Raw genomic sequence first — 23,009 nt, forward strand, 5'->3', positions numbered from 1 at the left:
TAGCATGGAATCAAATCACGGTATATCATTCATATACGTCATGAATTCGATTCTGAAACTACGACCCGATATATTGTATCGGATTCCACCCCATTTGTTTCAAACCCTTGTTTTTAACTAAGTGATTCGGGATTATTGGCGTCATATACCAATATACGAATACATAAAGATAATTCGTTGACATAAGAAATTTTATTTTCATAAAATCTCAAATATACATTTAGAGAAAGATTGGAATACACTATTTGAAAACCTTATTTTTTGTGTTTTATTTTTTATCGTTGCGCCTAAAGTTGCGTTAAAAGACACTATCTTATATTAATAAAAATGACAAATGAAAGCCTGCTTAATAAAAATATGATAAACAAATGAAAAAATCAATGCAATAATTTATATTTTATGGAAAGTAGATATCTGATTATTTAAAAGTTAACAATTTATTCATATAAACAAATTAACGATTCCACAAGTGTTTAATGCAATAAATAATAATAATATCAAGAGAAGAATATCCTTTCATTAGTACAAATGAATCCTTAAGGCCTTTACAAACGAATAGTTTTAACGATATTTCAGTGCCATATTTATTAAAAAAACTTTATTTCAAAGCCAAATACATACTTCTTGAGTATGTTTAAAAATACCCTTTCGATATAATATAGTGAGAAGGTAATTTATAGATTAGTATTCATGTTATTTTCGAATTACATATTATTTATTGTATTGATGAAAAAAAAGCTGAAAGAAAATAAACCGCTCGTGAATAAAAGCCCTAACACGCAACCCAACAAGATTATAGTTTTAATGATAAAATATACCGCATTTGCTGCTCGTTAAAATTATAAGGAAAACTTTAGAATAGCTGTAAGCAATATTTAAAAGGATTAAAAACTAGTTTCATTAAGAAGATGTTTTTGATATTAACTTTTAGACGTAACCGGTAACTGTCGGATACAATGAAAACATTATAAAGTTGGGTAACTTTTGTAAGAGTAATACTATATTTTTAACCGACTTCAAAATAAAGGAGGAGGTTATCTATTCGGCCGGTATGTTTTTTTTTATGTATGTACACCGATTACTCCGAGGTTTGGGTAGGAATTGGTCCCATAAAAATTTTATTCGGATAGGCCCAGTAGTTTTTATTTTATGAGAATTTTGTCTGTATTTGTAAATGTTGAAAGTGCAAGTTTGAAGTCGGTTGTTTTTAACGCAGTTATCACTTGTGTTACCTATATTAAACTTAAATTATATGTATTACAAAATATCTCTAATAATTGATCTATGTAGGGCATTGAAGGACTAACCCTAAAACGTTAATTGAAAATAAACATAAAACTAATAAAGAGCACACCAAAACTATATTAAAAAAAATTATAGCTATTACAATTTGATTTTAATAGTTAAAACAATATTGATTATAATTGAGATAATTACAATATTCTAATTAAAATACAAAGTCATAAAATAGTTGTTGCGATTCGGACGGTCTTGATAAGGGACTCAAGTTTGAAATGTACAATATTAAAAATATTTAAGAAATATATTATGTTATCTTCTATTCAACTAGATGAAACTATTTTTAGCGATGTTAATAAACTAGAAATTTCGTCAAACAATGCGTAAAACAGTATATTTTCCTGGTTTCTGCATCCAGACATTATAAGATATTTTAAAAATGTCTCTAAACCTAAATATGAAAAACTGAAATAAAAATCGAACGTATAACATATACTTAAGGAAAATTTTTAAATATATTTTTTGTAAAATTTTTTGATACCTGTCAAATGTGGTAGGTACCAAAAGTTATTATCTTATTTTTATCTTCTTCAATTTGGTTATTAAAAGTTGATGTACCATTATATTTATTTAAGACTCGATAATCATAGTTTCTTTATAGCCAAGTTTTAGACGTTTTTTTGATACTTCGAATGTTTTCATCAAGGTTTGTCTGCTGCAGAGGATCTGGAGACGGTATCAGATTTTCTGTACTCGCTGACACTGTCGATTCTACTGGTGATTGTGGCTGTAACATTAGAAAATTATGAGTAACTAGCTGTGCCGCGCGGTTTCACCCGCATTACTCCGCTCCTGTTGGTCTTAGCATGATGATATATATGTATATATTACTCGTGGATAATGTAGCTTTCGAATGGTGAAAGAATTTTTAAAATCGGTCCAGTAGTTTATGAGCCTATTCATTACAATCAAACAAACAAACAAACAAAGTTTTCCTCTTTATAATATTAGTGTAGATCAGTTGTTATTCGCAAAATAAAATTAAAGTACCTAATTACAAGGATTATTAAACGAGTACCTATGGATGGACGGTAACTAATTTCACTTCGAATCTAGTATCACATAATAACTGGGAAAAAGAAAATAAATGTAATGATTTTATCACCATCTATTTATTTCATATCTACGTTCGATAATTATTCAGCAATTATTATATTAATAAAACAAGGATTAAAAGTCATATTTTAATTATAATTACTAGCTGTGCCCTGCGGATTTACCTGCAGTGCTCCACTCCTGTTGGTTTTAGCGTGATGATATATATATATATAACCTTCCTCGATAAATGGGCAATATCTAACACCGAAATAATTTTTCAAATCGGACCAGTAGTTCCTGAGATTAGCGCGTTCAAACAAACAAACAAATTCTTCCGCTTTATAATATTAAGTATAGATTATAAATATTCTTATTCTTATCCAGTTTTCACGCACGCACGCACACACACACACACACACACACTCACGCACACACACACAAAACAACATAAATACCTGTGGAATTGGTCGTTTAGGTTCTGGCGTGGGTTCTTTTGCCTTTCCCTGAGTGGGAGAGAAGGCCCGTTGGCACACTGGAGTGCATGGAGTGATTTCCATTGTTGGTGCTTGAACCTGTTATTTAAATAACCATGTATTTATTATCAAATGCAATCAAATTCTTCTTCTAAGGTACTTTTAGTTACTTTATACAAAGTCCGGTAATTGCCTGACTCGTGTAAGCGAGTGTTGTTCATTATTGTCTATCCTTTTGATACGTCATTGGTATGCTTCGAATATCACAAATTAGCTAAAGTCGCGGATATACTCAGGTGGCACCTGGATAAAAAGCCTAGTATGTACTTACTAATCCTGACTAAAATATATCTTTATATCAAATTTCATGCATCCCATCAGCTGATTTTGGATAAAAGAGTTCTTTAAAATCTTTGACGTTCATAACATCAGTAGGAATTCGATGATTGTGTGAGAGTATAGATGTGAATTTGGTTCGAAAATAGATTATCGCCTGGAATAACATAATAAGCCTCTTTATTCAAGATACCTCGCGAACTAAGCCGCTGGAGAAAGTGTTGTGAATGTTAATGATTAGATATTTATTACAGGAACACATAAAGCGGAACAAATTCTGATGAAACTCGGGAAAAACAGTAAACAGCAATGTTCAATAGACAACATTTACTTGAATGTCATTCAAAATAATTCTCTGACTAAGAAACATTTTTCATTTGTGTACTTTCTACGTAGAGACAAACGCGATGTTAATATTAATTATACGTTTAATAACGCCACTTTAAACCTTTTCATTTTTTTATAAATATTGGCATTATTTAATGATATTAGATTTCTTAGCCTTGACCTATCTTTCTGATCTATCAGTTTAACTAAATCACAAATACTTAATCGCCTCGAAAGTAAGTTTGCCGAAATTTGACCCAGTTTGTAAAAGCATTAATAAGACACATGTCCATAACGTGTCAAAATTCAGATAGGGACATACATTAAAATTTACTTATTTATGTGAAAAATTAAATTAAAAAGCTTTTCAAAAAACGAACCTAATTTAAAATTCTTATATTATTTTATCCAAGTTGTAGCATGTATTTATAAAAAAAAAATTGTAGTTAAAGTTAGTGGTCAATAATTTCTATTTTTCACAGATGTCGCCGATTTTTCATAAAATTTGTTTTTTGATGAAAAAACGAAAGATCACACATTTTTCATAAACCTGTAACAATCCAGTTACACTATCCTAAATTTTCCAATCCAGTTACACTAGCTGTGCCGCGCGGTTTCACCCGCATTACTCCGGTCCTGTTGGTCTTAGCGTGATGATACGTTATATTACTCGTGGATAATGTAGCTTTCGAATGGTGAAAGAATTTTTAAAATCGGTCCAGTAGTTTTATGAGCCTATTCATTACAATCAAACAAACAAACAAAGTTTTCCTCTTTATAATATTAGTGTAGATAAGTGATTAACTTACCTTAGCCTTACAATACGGTGGTGGAGGGGGCAATGACCCCTTCGGTTTGACGTCAGCCACCGGCCTCGCCACAGCTATGTCTTCAGATGACTTAACATCTGAAGCATCCTGCTATATAGAATTAAATTATTTACGAGAATTGTTCTAATAATATAAACCTAGATATATCTCTATGGAAAATGTTTAAAAGTGTATTCTATAAAAATAAATTGAATTTTGTATTTGGGAATACTTCAAATAATGAATTTCATACAAAACAACAGCTCTTTTTTCATTGAAATTAATACATTTATTCTAATCATGTAGTGTGAAATAATAAAAATATAGATACTAAATATAGATACTCTTAGATTCGTTAACAAAAAAATATTGCTAAGAGTTTTTAATAGGTATACAATCATGTTATTACTTATATGTATGAATTTTTTGAAAAAAAAATAATTATAATAATGTATGCTCTACTAATAATTATGATAATTATTAATAACAATAAATTATGTTTAATTATATTTAAAAAAAATAATCACTTACTTGATAATCTCCCGGCGGTGACGACGGTTTCCTTTTAACAACCTTCGGCACGGTCGTTGGGTCCGTAACACGTTTCGATTTCAATGGGCTTGGATCCACTACGAAATAAATAAATAAACAGATACTTAAAAAATAGAAATAAAATATACATATATATATATATCTTATATATATAAAATTCTCGTGTCACAATGTTAGTCTGCATACTCCTCCTAAACGGGTGGACCGATTCTCACGAAATTTTCTGTGCATATCGGGTAAGTCTGAGAATCGGCCAAAATCTATTTTTCATATGTACCACGGGCGAAGCCGGGGCGGACCGCTAGTCTTATATACCTATAAAATTCTCTTGTCACAATGTTAGTCTGCATACTCCTCCGAAACGGGTGGACCGATTCTCATGAAATTTTCTGTGCATATCGGGTAAGTCTGAGAATCGGCCAACATCTATTTTTCATATGTACCACGGGCGAAGCCGGGGCGGACCGCTAGTATATATATATAAACAAACACGTAAAGAAAAGAAATATATAAATAATATTAAATTTACGTTCACAATGCATCAAGTATTTATAGTTTTTATCTAAAAGTTGTAGCTTTTTTATTGTATTAGTATAATATTGTTATTGTTAACAATAACATAAAAACCCTTCACATGTTTTTTCATGGCCACGTGACTATGGCCCTTCATACTAAACTTGCAGTTTAAATTATCCCAGTAGGTATATTTAGTAAACGAAAACTTAGCTTTAAACATCCCCAGGGTTCCAATAAAAGCCATTTAAACATATATAAATTACAAAACAATGTTAAAGTCGAAAAATTATTACTTCTCAACACAAGTTATGAAAACAATGTTTTGTTTTAAAATTACAGGTACCTAAGTATGTCGAAAATCTTATGCTATGAGCATACAATATATGATTACAAATAATATGTCCTATAAAATTTATAAAATAGAGAACATTGTTAAATTTATTACTCAACTAGCTTCCGCCCACGACTTTGTACGTTTTTCCCGTTTTTCCCCGTTCCCGCAAGACTTTCGGGAAATCCTTTCTTAGCGGATGCCTACGTCCTAACATCTACCTGCATGCCAAATTTCAGCCCGATACGTCCAGTGGTTTGGGCTGTGCGTTGATAGATCACTATATCAGTCACCTTTGAGTTTCATATATATACAGATATAATAATCTATAAGAAACTCTATATCCTATTAGACTCTTAGAAACTAAAGTTATAGCCTCAAAAAGGCTAAAAGAACGAAGGCTAGAAAATACGGATAATATTTTAAACTTTTTTGGATTGATCTAGATTAAATTTGACACCAATTTAGATTCATTTTATCAAGAAAACGAAAAACAACAGTTTAAATAAATAAATTACCTACATAGATCAAACACAAGAAAATACGATAGAGCATAGACAAGAACATATTTTAAAAATTAGCTGTTTTTAAATATATATTTTTTTACATACCCGATCTCTGTTCAATCTGAGGATTACTCGGTCCTGCAACAGGACTACTGCTTCGAACTCGACAAGGTGACGGGTTTCTTGAAGGAGTCTAGTAAAAAATATAATCATTATTATGAAACAGAACATTATAATTCTGAGCTTTTGTGTTTCGTGATGTATCTATGATACCTATTTTGAATGTAGAGCGAATAAAACTAAGTAACTGTGTTCATTTATGTATTTTTATTATACTTGTCGGTCGGCGTGGTTGGTAGTGATCCTGCCTTCCAAGCATTGGCTTGGTCGTGGGTTCGATTCCCACCCGGGGCAAATATTTGTGTGATGAACTCTATTTGTCTGATCTATGTTTGCTCTGAGTCTGGGTGTTAATTATTTATATAAGTATTTATTTAAAATTATACATGCATGTTTATCAGCCATCTGGCTTCCATAACACAAGCGAAAGCTTAGTATGGGATCAGATTGTGCCGTGTGTGAAAATTGTCCCGAAATATTTATTTATTTATTTATTATACTAGTATTTAAGTGTTTGGTTTTATGCGTGTAAGATATATGTAGAAATTTAACACTTTAGAACGGATATAAACGCTATCAATTATTCATTGTAGTACCTATTTAGCCCGAAGTTACTGAACGGCGAACTTAGTCGGTGCGGGCTCACTAACTAAAGTGTGTTAATTTTTTCAATATTATAAAGACCATATCAAAAGAATCAAATAGAAAATTAAGTATATTAAATGAAAGTAAACATATAAGTTTTTATTACCTTAAAAGTAAGCTTTGTTTGGTGTTTAGCTTCCATCGTAGGAGTTGGTGAAAGAAGCTCCCTTGTCGCAGATAAATAATTTCCTGGCAACGAAATATATTGTATTTATATAAAAATTATGTACTTATATATTTTAAAACATTTTTGGCAAAAATTATGATAAAAATCTTAACAAATTATGTCTTTCGATGAAAACTGCGTGAAAAAGCTATTTACATAACTAGATTTCCGCCCGCGGCTTCGGCCGCTTTGTCTAAAACCTAATAAATTGTATTATAAAACCTTCCTCTTGAATCACTCTATCGATTAAAAAAACGCATCAAAATCCGTTACGCAGTTTTAAAGACTTAAGCATACAAAGGGACAGAGAAAGCGACTTTATTTTAACTGTATTTCCTACTAATTTTATAAATGCGAAAGTTTGTGAGGATGTGTTTGTTACTCTTTCACGCAAATACTACTGAACCGATTACAATGATATTTAACACACATATAGAGGGTAACTTGGATTAACACATAGGATAGGTTTTATCCTGGAATTCTCACGGGAACGGGAACTATACGGGTTTTTATATGAAAACGCGGGCGGAGCGCTAGTATTTTATAAGAATGCAGATTTATTGTTTTGAAGTGAAACTTCTTTATCGGGGTTGGAAAAAAATTTAGTGTAACATTTTTTCGTTACGCGTGACATTTTTCCGTTACGCGCCATCTTTTTCTTATCCCTACCACGCGTGATTCGACGTATTTCTGTAAAGTTGCATATAGTAAATTATTTTTTGAAAAATAAGGTCATAAAGAAGTTTCACTACTTACGTGTGTACAATAGTACACGCACGCATTTCTTTTTTATTATATTTTTTTCATTCCTCACCATCAGGTCTAGGCATAACAGGTGTTCTCAAATCAACACTAGCTCCCACATCCTCAGACATATCCTTGATCAGCTCCATGAGGGTATGGCCGGGAGACACCGGCATCTCTATTGGTGTTGTACTTCGTGACATTTCTGTTGAATATATTATAGTTGGTAAGAGAAGCTTCATTTAACTAGGCATACTTTTGGCATGTATTGCATTATCTATATGTTATCTAATCTAGAATAATGTTATAAAGCTGAAGAGTTTGTTTGTTTGAACGCGCTAATCTCGGGAACTACTGGTCCGATTTGAAAAGTTCTTTCGGTGTTAGATATCCCATTTATCGAGGAAGGCTATAGGCTACATATTATCACGTTAAGACCAATAGGAGCGGAGCAATGCGGGTAAAACCGCGAGGCACAGATAGTGTAGAGATTGTCTAATCTAAAAATGAACGCCCCTCCACTAAACTTAATTGTTTCAATGTGTGAGGACAAATAATTATTGAACCACTTTATATGTGTGCGCGCGTCGATTCTACTGCAAACTTTGACTCTCGCGCACTGATTTGTCAACTAATCGGGCGATCAGTTCAGGTGCCTAGCATTGTATGGCGGGGAGAGCGCGCTATGTACGGAATGACACGTCCGTTCTGTCGTGCATCGCGTCATTTATGCACTAGTTGGCCAACTGGTCCTGTCGTTCGGGCATGGACGGGACTGGAGGACTGAACGACCAATGAGGCAGACCAATTTGTGTGTATTGCGTCTATACACGTACTTTGAATGTGAGCGTAAACACAGTGGAGGGGCGTTCATTTTTAGATTAGACAATCTCTACTTATACCTGTTTTCAAATATTAGATGAAAAAATGTATTTTAATGTGCTGAGGTGATTATCATTGATTGTAATAGATAGATAGACGATATGACTAGAACTAAGTTTTCCTTGTATTTGTCAAAGTTATGGGCACCGTTGTTCGATTTTAATTAGTTTTTTCGAATTATAAATAATATTGAATGAAAAACGATGAATAATTTTATACGTTTGACGATATAACGTGAATAAATGATGATGATGATGAAGGCAACGACGATGATGATGAATATCTTTTACTTATACAAAATCAAGTTAAATTCTATTCACCTGGTAAAGGTGATCTCATAACCAGTCTCTTAGCGTGGTCCATCGCCTGCTGCAGCTTCTGCTGACTTCTGAATGACTCTCGGGTACGACATCGTCCGATTTGAGACCTAAATTATTGTTTTTATTATTTCCCTCTTATCTCATATGGGTTAACTCTATCTAATCTAACTTTATCTAAACGTATAAATATCCTTTTGTGCTTTGTGATTTTGGTTTCACAACTTATAGTGAGAACTTCTTCATCTTACAATATACAATCAAAAGTAACGCCGAAATACTTCTGGTATTTACGCTAACAAACATATGCAGTTTCACTTATTAATAAATATTTTACCACATTGGTGGTATTGTTTACTATACTGTATTATTATCCTATATTTTAACAAACATCCCTGTAATTCAACAATTAACCGTCACCAATAAAATACCACAAAGAGTGGTCCACTAAAAAAAAAAGACGGGTTGCACTCCGGGAGTGCCGGTAGAAGTGAAAACTTGATTATTAACGTTGAGCATGTTTGATATCCATCCGTCTTACGCGAGCTTAAGATTTTATACCCATTACAGAAAAAGTGCTCAACGCCGCTAAAGAAGTTTTCACTTCAAAAACTGTTACAACTAAATCATAAGAAAATGTCATCAAAAACTTACGACATTCCCGTAGCAACAAGCGCCTGTTTCCACTTATCATTGCTATTCGCTGCTGCAGCCATTCTTGCGATGCGCCTGAACCTCGCCAGAGCATCCTCGTTAGCTGGTCTTCCTTCCTCATCCATCACGGAGACGGGAGCCACTTGGAAGTCCTTCATGAGACGCCGCTCCCAGATCTTCATGCGTTTGGCGAGAACAGCTGTTTGGAAAAAAATAAAGTTATTAGATATGACTAGGCCAACTTATACAAACATCGAGGCATTACAAAGCACTATAAATATTTTTGTTCGTCATACAGACTATAAACATTTTAATAAAATTACAGAAATTTTGAATTTGTAGCATTTATTGTACACTAGCTTTCCACCCGCAGCTTCGCCCGCGCAGTCAAAGAAAAACCCGCATAGTTCCCGTTCCCGTGGGATTTCCGGGATAAAACCTATCCTATTTCCCGGGGTCAAAAGTAGCCTATGTCCTTTCTCGGGTATCAAAATATCTCTATACCAAATTTCATGCAAATTGGTTCAGTAGTTAAGGCGTGATTAAGTAACAGATAGACAGACAGAGTTACTTTCGCATTTATAATATTAAGTATGAATACTAAATGACTTACTCTATATTTTTAACATACTCTATTAAGACTGTATGTTTGTTAATGTCAAAAAGACGGGTTGCACTCCGGGAGTGCCGGCAGAAGTGAAAACTTGATTATTAACGTTGAGCATGTTTGATATTACGTCTTACGCTTTTTCGATCAGGTCACGTGTCCTGACGCGAGTTTAAGGTTTTATACCCATTACAGAAAAAGTGCTCAACGCCGCTAAAGAAGTTTTCACTTCAAAAAACAATACAATTGACTCACTCTTTTCCTTCCGATCAGTGAAGCTCACATCCATGCCGTTCCTTCCAAACACATCCAGCAGTTCATATCTCAGAGCTGACACGTCTCCCTTCAGTTCATTGATATCATCTTCGGTAACAGGATCGTCATCTAGCTTCCTGTGCATGGCGGATACGTAGCGCCAAACGAGCGCGCGGATTACCGCTGTGTAGCGCACGTCGTGCTCTTTTTCTTTGTCAACCTAAAGGAGTAATTGTGAACTCGAATTCATAAAGCTTTTAATATTACTTAAGATGACAAAGATGGCTTATATCTTTGTCAACCTAGGTATATTAAAATTAGTATTATCTCGAAAGAAGTAATAAAATTCAGGATGGGCTTAACCAAGTCTGGTGTGCGTATGTTCTGTTCTTTTTCTTACTACGATTTTCAGAAGACAAAACCAGTCTTGAATTCCTCTATGAAGTGGACACAAATTACTTCTAGGTAGTAGGTAAGTATACTTTTTTATAAACAGACTTTTAATAAAGTGCTATGAGTGCGAGTAACTATAACTATAACTCACACAACGAAGAATAACTTTAAATGTATATGCGACGAAAACTTAACTCAAACCGCATAAAGTTACTTCAGCTATTCCATGCATAAATAACATCCTTTTAATTGAAACCCTTAACCCTTAAACGTCCTATCATATCTCAATATGAGCTTCAAAATATATCATAATCAAGCTCCCTAAATTAACGCCATAAATATGATTAATGAACACGACTATAACACGATTATGAAAACTTTAGTTCAAATAGATATTCTATAGCTTGCTTAATTTGAACACATGCTGTGTTAAAACTTTAACATTATTAAAAGGGAATGTTTTTCAACGCATTTGCGCGTCAGCATGTTCTTTAAAAATGTAATTTTTACGGTGATTATACGTGCGTGGGCTAACTGTTTACCTTTCGCACATTTTGCAATAGAACCTTGAAATAACAGCAAATCAAAATGTTTTACGGAGTGAATAAATAATATTGTAGACGTAAAATAATTATTGTACAAGTGTGTTTCAAATTTTGTATAAGATAAAATTTTAAGCAAATTCGATATGCCTCGAAAAAATTATCCAATAGGTATGCACTACATATTCGCATTCCACCATGTAACCACATGTAACTGTGTTATTTAACAGACAAACTGACAGATTACAACAGTATCTCATTGCATTTTAAGTAACTATACAATTAGTATTAGAATCGAAAGGCTAATTTTTCAAAAAATTCTTAAAACTTAGTATTATATTATCTGTGCCAAAACTTATCATCATAAAATGGAAACAACCATTTTTAAAGAATATGTTTTTTTTATTAATTACCTATTATGTAATACCTACCTACTTCAAACGGATAAGTTTTAATCATTACAAAGACAGAGGAGTATATCTTACCTTAACTTTCACTTTCTTATCACTATCCTTTGATTTGAACAGCTTCATGACCCGTTTGGGAGTGGGGAAGATATTAAACGGTGGGGGGAGCGTGGGACTATCCTCGAAGTAGCTCATCCAAAGACGAGTACGAGCAAATTTCCACTCCACGTCTGAATGTTCCTGGGAGTAAGGGTGATGCGTTTACTAAAATCGATACTACCTTAATTGAATTACATCAGTGTATTAAGGTAGATTAGGTTGGACTTCTTTATAAACTGGTAGGTAACTGCTATGTTGCATGTAATCAATGTACTTTTATCCTTATAAATTAATGATAACCTTAACATCAAAATAAATCAAAATATTGAAGTATTTCTAACAAGTTGGAGCACTGTTAAGTGCAGAACATGACTATTATAACCATAAAGTCCTACATTCAATCAATGATACTAAAAATACGTCGCAGAAAGGGAATATTTTATCCGTAACTCGATCAAGGAATCAAAAAATTGGTGTTTGAGTAAAATTTATCATGGAACAATGACATAGTTACCTATAAAATAAAAAAACAGTTTCAAAAAGTACTCACATCAATATGAGCATAAGAATTCGACATCATGGCAATGAGGAGGTTCAGCAGAACAATCACATTGATCACCGAGTAGGAGCCAAACATGAGCAGACCCCAGAATCTAGTGTAGCTCTTGATACCAGCCAGCTCAAAGTTCTCCAAACCAACCATGCCGAAGGACGCCCAGAAAAGTGATTGGGAGGCTTCGAATACGCTAGTGAAATAAATTTTGGGCTGTTTTTAATTGAAGAGTTACAAGAACAGTATATGAACATTAACATTTTCAGGTTTATCTTAATAAAAAAGAAATTAAATACAGACAGATTAAATAAATGCTATATTGAAATAATAAAGAAATAACATACGTTCTTAGACAATACATAAAGTTGATTAATTTTTACAGACACAATGATATCAAGTATAATATTATGAGTTAAAATGCATTTTTACATGTTTTAATCTGGCGATGGTATGTTTTTTTAAACTATTGATACATATTATGGACACCTAGCTTCTATTGCATTAGCAGTAGATATTATCTTCGATTATTTTGAATTAAATATAAGCTAGATCTAGCTTACAAAACAAAACACATATTTTAATGCGTTATTTCAATACGAAATAAGACACATATCGTACAATCGAATATAAATTTTATTAAAAGAATATTATTAGCAAAACTTGATTTCTCATACTACATAATATTAAAACCCAATATCAAAATTAATAAGCATGATAATCCATCGTAGTGCGTAGCGTCATGCAATCCACTTCATCAATTTTTAATGTATTCATTTTGACATTTATGTCTTCTTCGAGCTGAATTTGTGTCTGTAGAAGGTAACGTAGAGAAGCGTTGGCTTCATGAAGCATCTGCTGCAGTTGCTCTGTGCTGTGACGTAGCATTTCACATTCATAGTACAGAGACTGTCCAGGAGGATCACGTACTAATTCAGCACCAACCCTTTGCGCCCTCCTTCCCAACCTTGTATGAGCCAATGCAGTATTCCCTTCTTTGTCAGCTAGAGCTTTTTGCAACTGCAATATATTGTTCTGCATATCAGAAATCTTCTGAGTCGTTTCTCTGTGCATATCTTCCAGTTTTGCCTTCGCACGTTTCGTATCTTCAATACGCTCATTGAATTCGTGATTACATTTGTTGTACGCTCCCCAAAGATCATCAATAACTTGTTTTAACAGAGTATCAATGAAGACTCGAATCGGACGAGCACTAGTCACTTCTCTGGCAGCTAACTGAATGTTTTTTGCGGAATACGCATTATATTCATCAGCTGATATATTTGCTGGGTCGAGATTGGCGTAGCCTTCGTAAATAGATAGGCACAGATTAGTTGGTTTTAACGACAGTGAACCTTGATCTAAATCAATCGCTGCTTGTTTGTACTGAAGGTCTCGATCAAGAAGATATCTAGTAGATCGAAGGCGTCTCATTTGTTCATTTAATTGTTCCAAAGCTCGCTTCAGAAGGCTCTGGCCACCGAGGATTGTAGTAATTTCTTGCTGAAGAGCATGTTCTACTTCATCGACGACTAAATCGATACCAATCCGGCCGTCTCTCAGCATCAAACACTTACGGCATATAGTTAAAGCATTGGATTGTAAAGAAGCGAGGCAATCTTGCAGACGAGTTTTATAAACGCTCAACGCTTCTAGTTCAAGGCAAATTTCTTTTCTTTGAATTTGCAGCTCATTCTTATTGAATTCTATATCACCGATGCGTTCTTCTATGCGTCGATCTGATGTCGCTTTCATGATGTCAGCTCGTTCGGCAGTTTCTTCTCTTATTCTTTCTGATTCTCTGATCACGCGATCTGCTAGCTGCTGCTGGTCTTCTGTATTTCTGCAGCGCATGTCGTTGCTCAACTTCCATTCTGCTAACGTGAACTTTGCAGACCTTGGCGGCATACAAACTATGGCCTGTTCAGATAGTCTTGTTGTTGCTATAGGTGCTCCTATAACATGACGAACACCAAACTGTTCTTCTCCCATTTTTATTGATTTTAGAGCTTATAAAATTATGATTTCACGGAAACAAATATCACACTGGAATAGTTTATACAAATTGACATAACTGTTTATTGTCATGGCAACTAGGTCAGATGGTTAAACTTTATATCGAACAAACAAAAAGTTTGCAGTTTTAAATCACTTTGCAATGTAGTAATGGAGTTTTATTTGATGAATTGCAGTGAATATTATTATTGTTAGTTCAAATAAAAGTTAAAGCTGAAAGTTTTATGTACGAAATAGCTAAGTCATTTCTCATCACATATTAAATTGTTTTTTGTAGCTTTCATTAATACAGTATTATATCACGACAGGACGAATAATTAGGTATGCATATCATTATTATTAATTTTCATTTAAAATAGACGAAAAAACAATTTCATGTTTAAAGGAATTTCTAAGATATCATGTATCACTCTTATATAAACAACAAAGTTTAAAAGATAGCGTTAGCAAAACTAAATTATTATATTTTTAAACTAAATTTATATGTTGTTTCTTTAATATTAACAGGAATTATGTTTTCTACAACTCTAGCGATTACCTTCTAGCCTTTACTCGCTGACTCACTTTCCGAAGCTCCGCCATTTTGAACAAGAATCACCGGCTTTATCCCAATCAGGGAGACCCCCAGGTAAAACATAGCATTTTTGCTTTTCCAGATCAGCGAAATACCATAGCAATTGATTTAGACCTGGTAATTATTGTGTGTTTTTTAGTACAAGATAGCATTCTTTTATAAAACGATATGGGTTTGAGATAATAGGCTGAGATAATTAGATGGGCTTCATAGACTTTGGTGGTAAAAGCTTTTTTAATAAAGCTTGAGAAGTTCTCATTTCGCACGTTTTTGCAAAAAATAATTTCCCAATACATAGTGAAATATCACCTGATACAAGAACTTTTGCTGCTCAAAAATTATATTTGACCATAAATTAAAATCCTAAATCATATTTTTCATTGATTTCACAGTCCTAATGAATAATATCGAATGAACTGTTAAATGTTACAATTTTCATCTCTTAACACGTTCGCTGCATTACGAGATCTATCAGATCCCTTGCAGGACTTTTGTTTTGTGCGTTGAATATAATCGTGTTTTTTCACTCCTTGCGGGAGGGTCTAACTTGTAAAGTTCTTTAAGTATGAGTAGGACAAATATACATATTTGCTTCCTACTAAAAGTTGAGTTCAATAACATTAAAAAATAAATTAGAGATGGATTAGGTCCCTAACGCACAGTACTGTAATTATATTCATTCCTTGCGTTAGGAGATATGTCGGTACTCGTGGAAACGTAGGCCTCGTAGACGCAAGAGAGGGAGGGTAGGCGGCGCGGGCGCTGCTTGATTCGGTTTAGTGTTGTCCTAGCATCGATGTGGGAGCTCGCTCGTTTTGGAAATAATACTCGCGTATCTAGGTGTTGCTTATTTTTTATAAACAATGAGTTCTTTTAAAAGAAAAAAGTGTAAAAAATCTATTATTTTGGTGAGATTTCTAACAAACTCAAGCTCAAACATTTATTTATTCAATTAGACTTCTTCTACAAGCACTTTTGAAACGCCATTACATATTTTTAACATTTACCACCGATTCGGAAAGCAGTATCTACGGAGAAGAACAAAAAATCAAAGCCGGATTATACTGCTGCATCGTCCAGTATAATAAAAATTTTGGAAAATGTTCGGAAAACGAATTGTTACCATATGCGCGCAATGCAAGCATGCTTACCATGTTTTAATGAAAAACACTTTGCATAATTAATTAAACTATAATATTTCAATCGACAACTGACATTCCCATCACTACTTACTACACATATTGAACTATCTTCGGTTGCGGTACGAGATGCAATAGATATCTAATTTTTTTTTGGTATTTGTAGTTTATTCAAATGTCATAACTGCGTGCGAACCTAGCAAAATATAAAACAATAGACTATCTTTCATCCACAAAAACTTCAAAGTATATGTCATTGTTTTCTGGAAGATATAAATTATTTTCAAAACTGTATCTTTAGGAGACTGATTAGGTCTCAAACGCACCAAAGGGTGGATAAGTTTCGAGATCTTTTAGGTCTCCAAAGCACCAGCTGAAAGTTCTTTGATAATGATGTCGCAGTGAACGTGTTAAAAGTCACAAAATTAGAAAAATCCAACTAAAAACTTACCGCAAGCAAAAGCAAAGAGCACAAGACTATAAATGAAGAAGAATTTAACGATGTCAATCACCATCCTGCCCAGAGAGATCTGCAGAGGACCCAAGTGAGGATTTATGGAAAACAGGTGTATTAGTTTTAACGCGCTGAAACAAAATAAAATTAATATTGTTTCTAGTAATTGTCATATGTATTTTTTTCCAAAAGTACACAATCGTGAACAAATATTTTTGCTTAAGAGGCAAACTAAGTTAGAAATCTTGAATTAAGTACGATAATACATAAATTACACATACAAACATTTAGTACCTACAATTCATTATTTAAAAAAAAGCAATATTATAAATTACACATACAAAAATTAAGTCCCAAAAAAAACAATATTTCGTAACTTTTTTACATTTTTTGCACATTGAAAGTGCCATTTTTTTTTACACATCGAAAAGTCACCGTAAAAAAATCACCTGAAAATATTTGCAGCGGCGAACAGTCCCTCAGCGATCAACTGAGGATCAAAATCATCCCAATGTTCGCGTGGTATAAACCTGACTTTCGGGTCCTTCTGTATTTCAGACGACTGTTGTAAATAAGCAGCAAAACGTAGTATCGCTACAGCAAAGTACAGGGAATTCCGGGTGAAATCTATAAAGTTCCACATGTTGCGAAGGTATGAGCGAAAACCCTCTGTGTACATCTCTTGCGTTTCCTCCCAGATGAAACCTGGCGGAAAAGTAATATTGAAAGGAATAATTAGATAACCTTTTTAATATAGAAAAAGATTAAAAAGAATAATGATTGTGAGTTTGAAGATTTGAATTTAGAATGAAATGTCAATCGTGTTAGCATTTTCAATTGATTTTTATTTTTTAAAAGCAATATGAAATAGATTTGATTTTGACATTTCCATTTTTTTTTTTAACTAAGCAATTATAAAGATTTTATTATAATCGAATTTCTTCTTCGGTTCGTCCGACTTAATTGAAAAAATATCATTTTGAAAAAATACACCCTTTTTGTCAAAATTACTTTCATTTCAATTAATTTCCAATCAAATAACTACATTTAATTACTGCACAAACTTACCAACTACGTATATAAGAACAATTATTTCTAGAACCGTCGGTCCATTGCCTCTCTGTTTCTTTAATTCCTCTTGAAGTTGTTTCACCATCCAATCTGGACCAAATAACTGCACTACTTGGACCTCCGCTCTTTGGGAAACCAGGATTAATATTACTGTAATAAATAAATAATTCTTGTATCTTATTTTCTTTTTTTGTAAGTTGTGTCTGTAGCGAAACTATATATACTCGTGGTATCGCAATGTTTTTCTATGAAGATAATATTTTTTGAATCCTACAAATATTATAAATGCGAAAGTTTGTGAGGATGTGTGTGTGTGTGTGTGTGTTAGTTACTCTTTCACGCAAATACTACTGAACCGATTACAGTGAAATTTAGCACACATAAAGAGGGTAACTTGGATTAACACATAGGATAGGTTTTATCCCGGAAATCCCACGGGAACGGGAACTATGCGGGTATTTCTTTGAAAACGCGGGCGAAGCCGCGGGCGGAAAGCTAGTAGGTATTATAATTTTATACATTGTTTCTAATTAAGACGAAAATCGTAATTCATAAAATTAATTCCAATCTAATTTCTAAATCACAGCAGCGAAATAAAACATTAACTTACGTTAGTTTGGAAGTAGTAATATGTTATTGAATTCGTTAATAGAACATTTTTACTTTCTTTTCACAAAAACATCAAATACGTATATTATAGCCCTGGATATCTAAATATAAGTATATAGCTGACACGATATATAAATAGGTAGAGTGCATTTGGGGAATTTCGGATGTGAGGTAATTTCGGAAAATTGTGAACACCACTTCAGAGGTTTTATTGTGAGTATTTAAATTGTGAAGGCATCGCATGAAAATAAACAGGTTTGATAATAAAAGCATTAATATTTGTGAAATCAATCACTAGTTACGTATTCATTGCATTTATTGCATTGACCCCGTCATTCAGAATTACCCTTACACCTTATGTAATAAAATTAGTAAAAAAATCAACTTACACAAGAAAAACAGATAACTAGAGGCATGTATCAAAAACTTCATGAACGGCTTCCTCATGAGTTTGCCAGTAGCACAATTCGGTGCTACCATGTACAAACAGCAGTAGTATGGGAATAGTAGTGCTACTCTGATGATTATCATCATTTTCTCCAGGTTTGATTTCCTACGGAACCCGGGGACACCTTCGTACCATATTGACGCAAGGAGCTGCTGGATTTTTGGATGCGCTACGAACTGTAGATAAAAAATAAAAATAAAGAAATACATGAGCATTGAGCATACACAATTATTACTTATCTATACTTAATATTTTTAAGCTGAAGAGTTTGTTTGTTTGAACACGTTAATCTCAGGAACTACTGGTCCGATTTGAAAAATTATTTCGGTGTTAGGTAGCCCATTTATCGAGGAAGGCTATAGGCTATATATATATATCATTATGCTAAGACCAATAGGAGCGAAGCACTGCGGGTAAAACCGGCGGAGCGCAGCTAGAAACTATATATGCCTAACTGTTGCATTTAACGCAAAAGCTTTATATCACTGACTGTAATCAATTTTCAGTTAAGTTAAATTTATCAAATTTAAGTTATACTCCATTGAAAAGTTACATTTGGGGTTGCATTTTTTAGAGGACGCAATTTTATTTTTTTGATGGGGGGCTCAGTATGAAGCTATCACCAAGTTTGTGGGGTCGCCACCCTTGTCCCACGGCCGCCATCTTGAAAATAGCAGTTGATGTGGTTTTTACGATATATATCTTAAACTATTTATTTGATGAAAAACATTGAGTTACATTATTTGTTGCAAATTAAATTCTCTACAACTTTGGTCCAGTTACTTTTTGTCGTAGAACTATAAATAAAAAAGTTATAAGCGAAAATGTTCAGAAATTACTAATTATTATTGTTGAATTAACTTCAACAATTGCAATACAGAATCACTATAAATTTATTCTAATGTCCAACTTACTTTCTTCTGCTTAAAGTCCACGGCGAGTTCCAACCTAGCCAATTTCATGGGTTCCCCCTCTTCAAAGGGCGGTTCTTCAGGATCGTAGTTCAGCATGATGGCTAACTCTTGGGAACTTCTAGATTGATCTAGAAGGTCCACTGCGAACCTTTGCACTTGTTGTCGCAGTTCTAAGTAGTCTGCTTTGCACTCCTGCGTAAGGAAAGATTAGGAAGAATAATGTCTTGAATCAAATAAAGAGAAGGGCATTTTTTATAATATTTGAGCGAATTATGAATAATGACAAGCTACTTAGAGCGAAATAAATAATTCGAAGTATCCAGGCAACATAAAAGCTATTCCTATGTATTATTTGATCCTATATCCTTGATGATGTAATATAGCAATCTGACATTGTAGCGAATAACAATATTTGTAGATAGAATAAGTCTCTTTTAACTGTAAATTTCTACCAAATGAAGAGAAGAATAAATATCTTTTCGTAACGAAAGAGTCCATAATATTATAATCATTTAAAACATGTCCATATAACATATTGAGCAATTGCCTTTCTCATTTTTTGATTTTTGTCGAAATATTAATTAATAACTTTTATTTTACCTGTTCAGCAAAAGCCAAAGTCCGTAATTCCCAGGACAGCTCAAACGCAGTGAGCACGGGATCGTTAGACGACAACGCGATAAGCGAAGGCGAAGCGAGCGCGCGATACGCGTTCAAGCGGGCAAGCGAATGGCGGAGCGGGTCCTCTGTGGACTCTGTGATGCATTCGTCGCAACCGCAACTAAAAAATAAATAATCATGGTGAAACTTAGAATCTACTCCTTTCTTTAAAGTCGGTTAATGAACAAATAAATACGGTTGAATTGGGAACCTCCTTATTTTTTGACGTTGGTGAATGGTTGAGTTTCCTAAGTAGTTTAATAATATTAAAACCTGAATTAAGTATAAATATTAAAACCTGATTGTTTGCAAGTCCCTATAGGAACACACAATTGGGAAAATATAGATAAGGTATTGATAAAATATTCGTAGAGTCGAGGGAGTGAATATCGATGTTGGTCCTCAGAGGAGTCGTTATAATGCAAATGCAATAATCAGACGCGATGAAATTACTCAAATTATAAGTTTGTACATTCCAATATAAAATTATTATAACCCTTTCAGGAAAATGGCAATGCTTTATTAAAATGAAACGAAATCAAATACGTTTATTATGGATACAAGTCACTTAAATATATGTATGCCACAATAGGCCACCTAACCAATCAAATCCAAACCAATAAATAACTTTTAAAACGCTTAAACGGACTAAAATAATCTCAAGAATACTTCTATGACCGATTATTTTATTTGTAATTATAAACAAGTTTTTCTTGACTTAAATACTATATTTACCTACCGTATATCATGAGGGTCTGGCAATGTCGCTCCTCTATCCAACAATAATTTAATAATTTCGTAGTTATTCTTATGTGCAGCCAGTACCAGAGGTGTGAGGTCGCGGGTGAACATCGCCGTGGTTGGGTCTACCTTCTGCCAGCTCTAAAATTTAAGAAGTTAGTTATTTAAGGTGAACATCAAAGTACTGTGGATATTAGATTCTTGCAAAAATCACATTTTAAAATAACCACAACAAAAGTTTAAAATTTAGTCGAATTAAATGTAAACAAACAGAAATGGAAACAAATAGAATTTGATCATTAAATTATTTTATGCATCCCTATCTGTACAATTTGGAAATGTTCAGTGTTGCATAAAAATGATAAGTAACAATCTATGTTGCGTATTATAAAGTAGCTATATTAAAATTTAACTCTGTCTAAATGTTTGAATTTGGTAATTTAACAATTCACAATTCATAATAATCATATTTTTCCCGCCCTCAGCACCGTCGCTTAGCAGATTAGTAGCTTAGAACAAAATGTGTTGATAACACCGATGACAATTATAGTCCTACGACATTTTTCATACATACATAAGGCGACGGGTGCTTATGGATCAGTTCCTCATGCTCTAAAAGCAGTTCCACGGCTTCCACGAACTCCGCATTAATGGCCTGCAGCAGGGCATCCTTCGTCTCCACCCCCAGAACCACCAGGAGCTCCACCATCTCCAGGTTTTCACCATCTATAGCGAGGGTTAGAGCACCACGGCCAAGGGAATCTACGCAGTTGATGTCTACGTGCTTCTTGCGATGTGCTTTCTGGATCAACCTGGGGATTATATTAATTCATGTCCTTAAAATTGTATACTTAACATATTTTTAATAAAATATCTAACTATAGAGTTTAGTGTTTTAATAACGTTAGATTTATCACAGCATATAACAACTATGAATCAAAATGTTACACTGAAAAGTTTTGCGAACTTAGGTAGGTTACAAACTAGCAAAACTATTACTTTCTAAAGTAAGCTACAAAAATTGAATAAAAATTATAATGAAAGCACTGGTAATTATGAAATTAAAAAGTTTAAATTAACACAAATATTATTCCTAAAACGACGAGTTGAAAAGATAGGACAACATTAATAATATTTTGCTGGCACAAAAACCCTACGGTTTCTGATTATTACCTACCTATTTATTTATAGTCTCACCTCCTCACATTCGCCATATCTCCTCTTTCCACAGTCATGAGATACTTCTTTTCTTCGATGTTAAGCGTCTTTGGCAGAACCGGCAGTTTGATGGGTCGCCGCATTTTTTCCGCAAGGGCATCGCCCTAAGATTGTTGTGTTATAATATTTATTGAAACAATGGCTTATAAAAACATTAACGAGAAATTAACAATTATTAGACGTAAGTAGGTACAAATGTGTTGTAAAATATATAAATATCTAGAAATATATAAATATTAAGGATGTTTCCACCAATTATAGGTAAGGACAATTCGTTTTTTTATACCTTAAATTTATAATAGTACACGTAGGTACATAATATCTAGTAGTAACTAAATCGATACCACGCTCCTATGTTATTATTTTTAAATTATGTAGGTACTTAATACTCACATTTTCTACATCTGTTTTGTCTGCCATGATGTTGATGTTGAATGATTAGTTAATTGGAGCAGCATTCGTCCCCGCAAACGAACTCTGCAATTTTTTTTTATTATATCTTCGATTTATTATATCTATATATAAAAATGAATCGCAAAATGTGTTGGTAAGCGCATAACTCGAGAACAGCTGAACCGATTTCGATAATTCTTTTTT

General features: G+C 33.4%; 2 protein-coding genes across 2 annotated transcripts; both read right to left on the reverse strand.

Annotated features, from left to right (window-relative positions):
- Nucleotides 1-1,161: 1,161 nt before the first annotated feature.
- trpl (transient receptor potential-like) lies at nucleotides 1,162-22,890 on the reverse strand. Its single transcript, XM_089711494.1, has 23 exons — nucleotides 22,806-22,890; nucleotides 22,392-22,516; nucleotides 21,769-22,006; nucleotides 21,193-21,335; nucleotides 20,394-20,574; nucleotides 19,794-19,985; nucleotides 18,821-19,055; nucleotides 17,820-17,972; nucleotides 17,201-17,456; nucleotides 16,749-16,882; nucleotides 15,149-15,272; nucleotides 12,569-12,764; nucleotides 11,998-12,159; nucleotides 10,578-10,797; nucleotides 9,716-9,914; nucleotides 9,065-9,171; nucleotides 7,933-8,067; nucleotides 7,059-7,141; nucleotides 6,293-6,380; nucleotides 4,814-4,911; nucleotides 4,283-4,393; nucleotides 2,793-2,909; nucleotides 1,162-2,026 (listed from the first exon to the last, which is right to left on the reverse strand). The coding sequence occupies exons 1-23, from the start codon at nucleotides 22,830-22,832 to the stop codon at nucleotides 1,895-1,897; spliced, it is 3,456 nt and encodes a 1,151-aa protein (XP_089567620.1). The 5' UTR covers nucleotides 22,833-22,890; the 3' UTR covers nucleotides 1,162-1,894.
- Nucleotides 13,267-14,607, reverse strand: Tektin-C (Tektin C). Its single transcript, XM_089711455.1, has one exon. The coding sequence runs from the start codon at nucleotides 14,558-14,560 to the stop codon at nucleotides 13,274-13,276; it is 1,287 nt and encodes a 428-aa protein (XP_089567581.1). The 5' UTR covers nucleotides 14,561-14,607; the 3' UTR covers nucleotides 13,267-13,273.
- Nucleotides 22,891-23,009: the final 119 nt, after the last annotated feature.

The sequence above is a fragment of the Colias philodice genome, chromosome 26 (genome assembly GCF_061535455.1).
Source record: "Colias philodice isolate Cphi_HAF_F1 chromosome 26, ilColPhil1 Martin Lab GWU primary, whole genome shotgun sequence".
Classification (NCBI taxonomy): domain Eukaryota; kingdom Metazoa; phylum Arthropoda; class Insecta; order Lepidoptera; family Pieridae; genus Colias; species Colias philodice.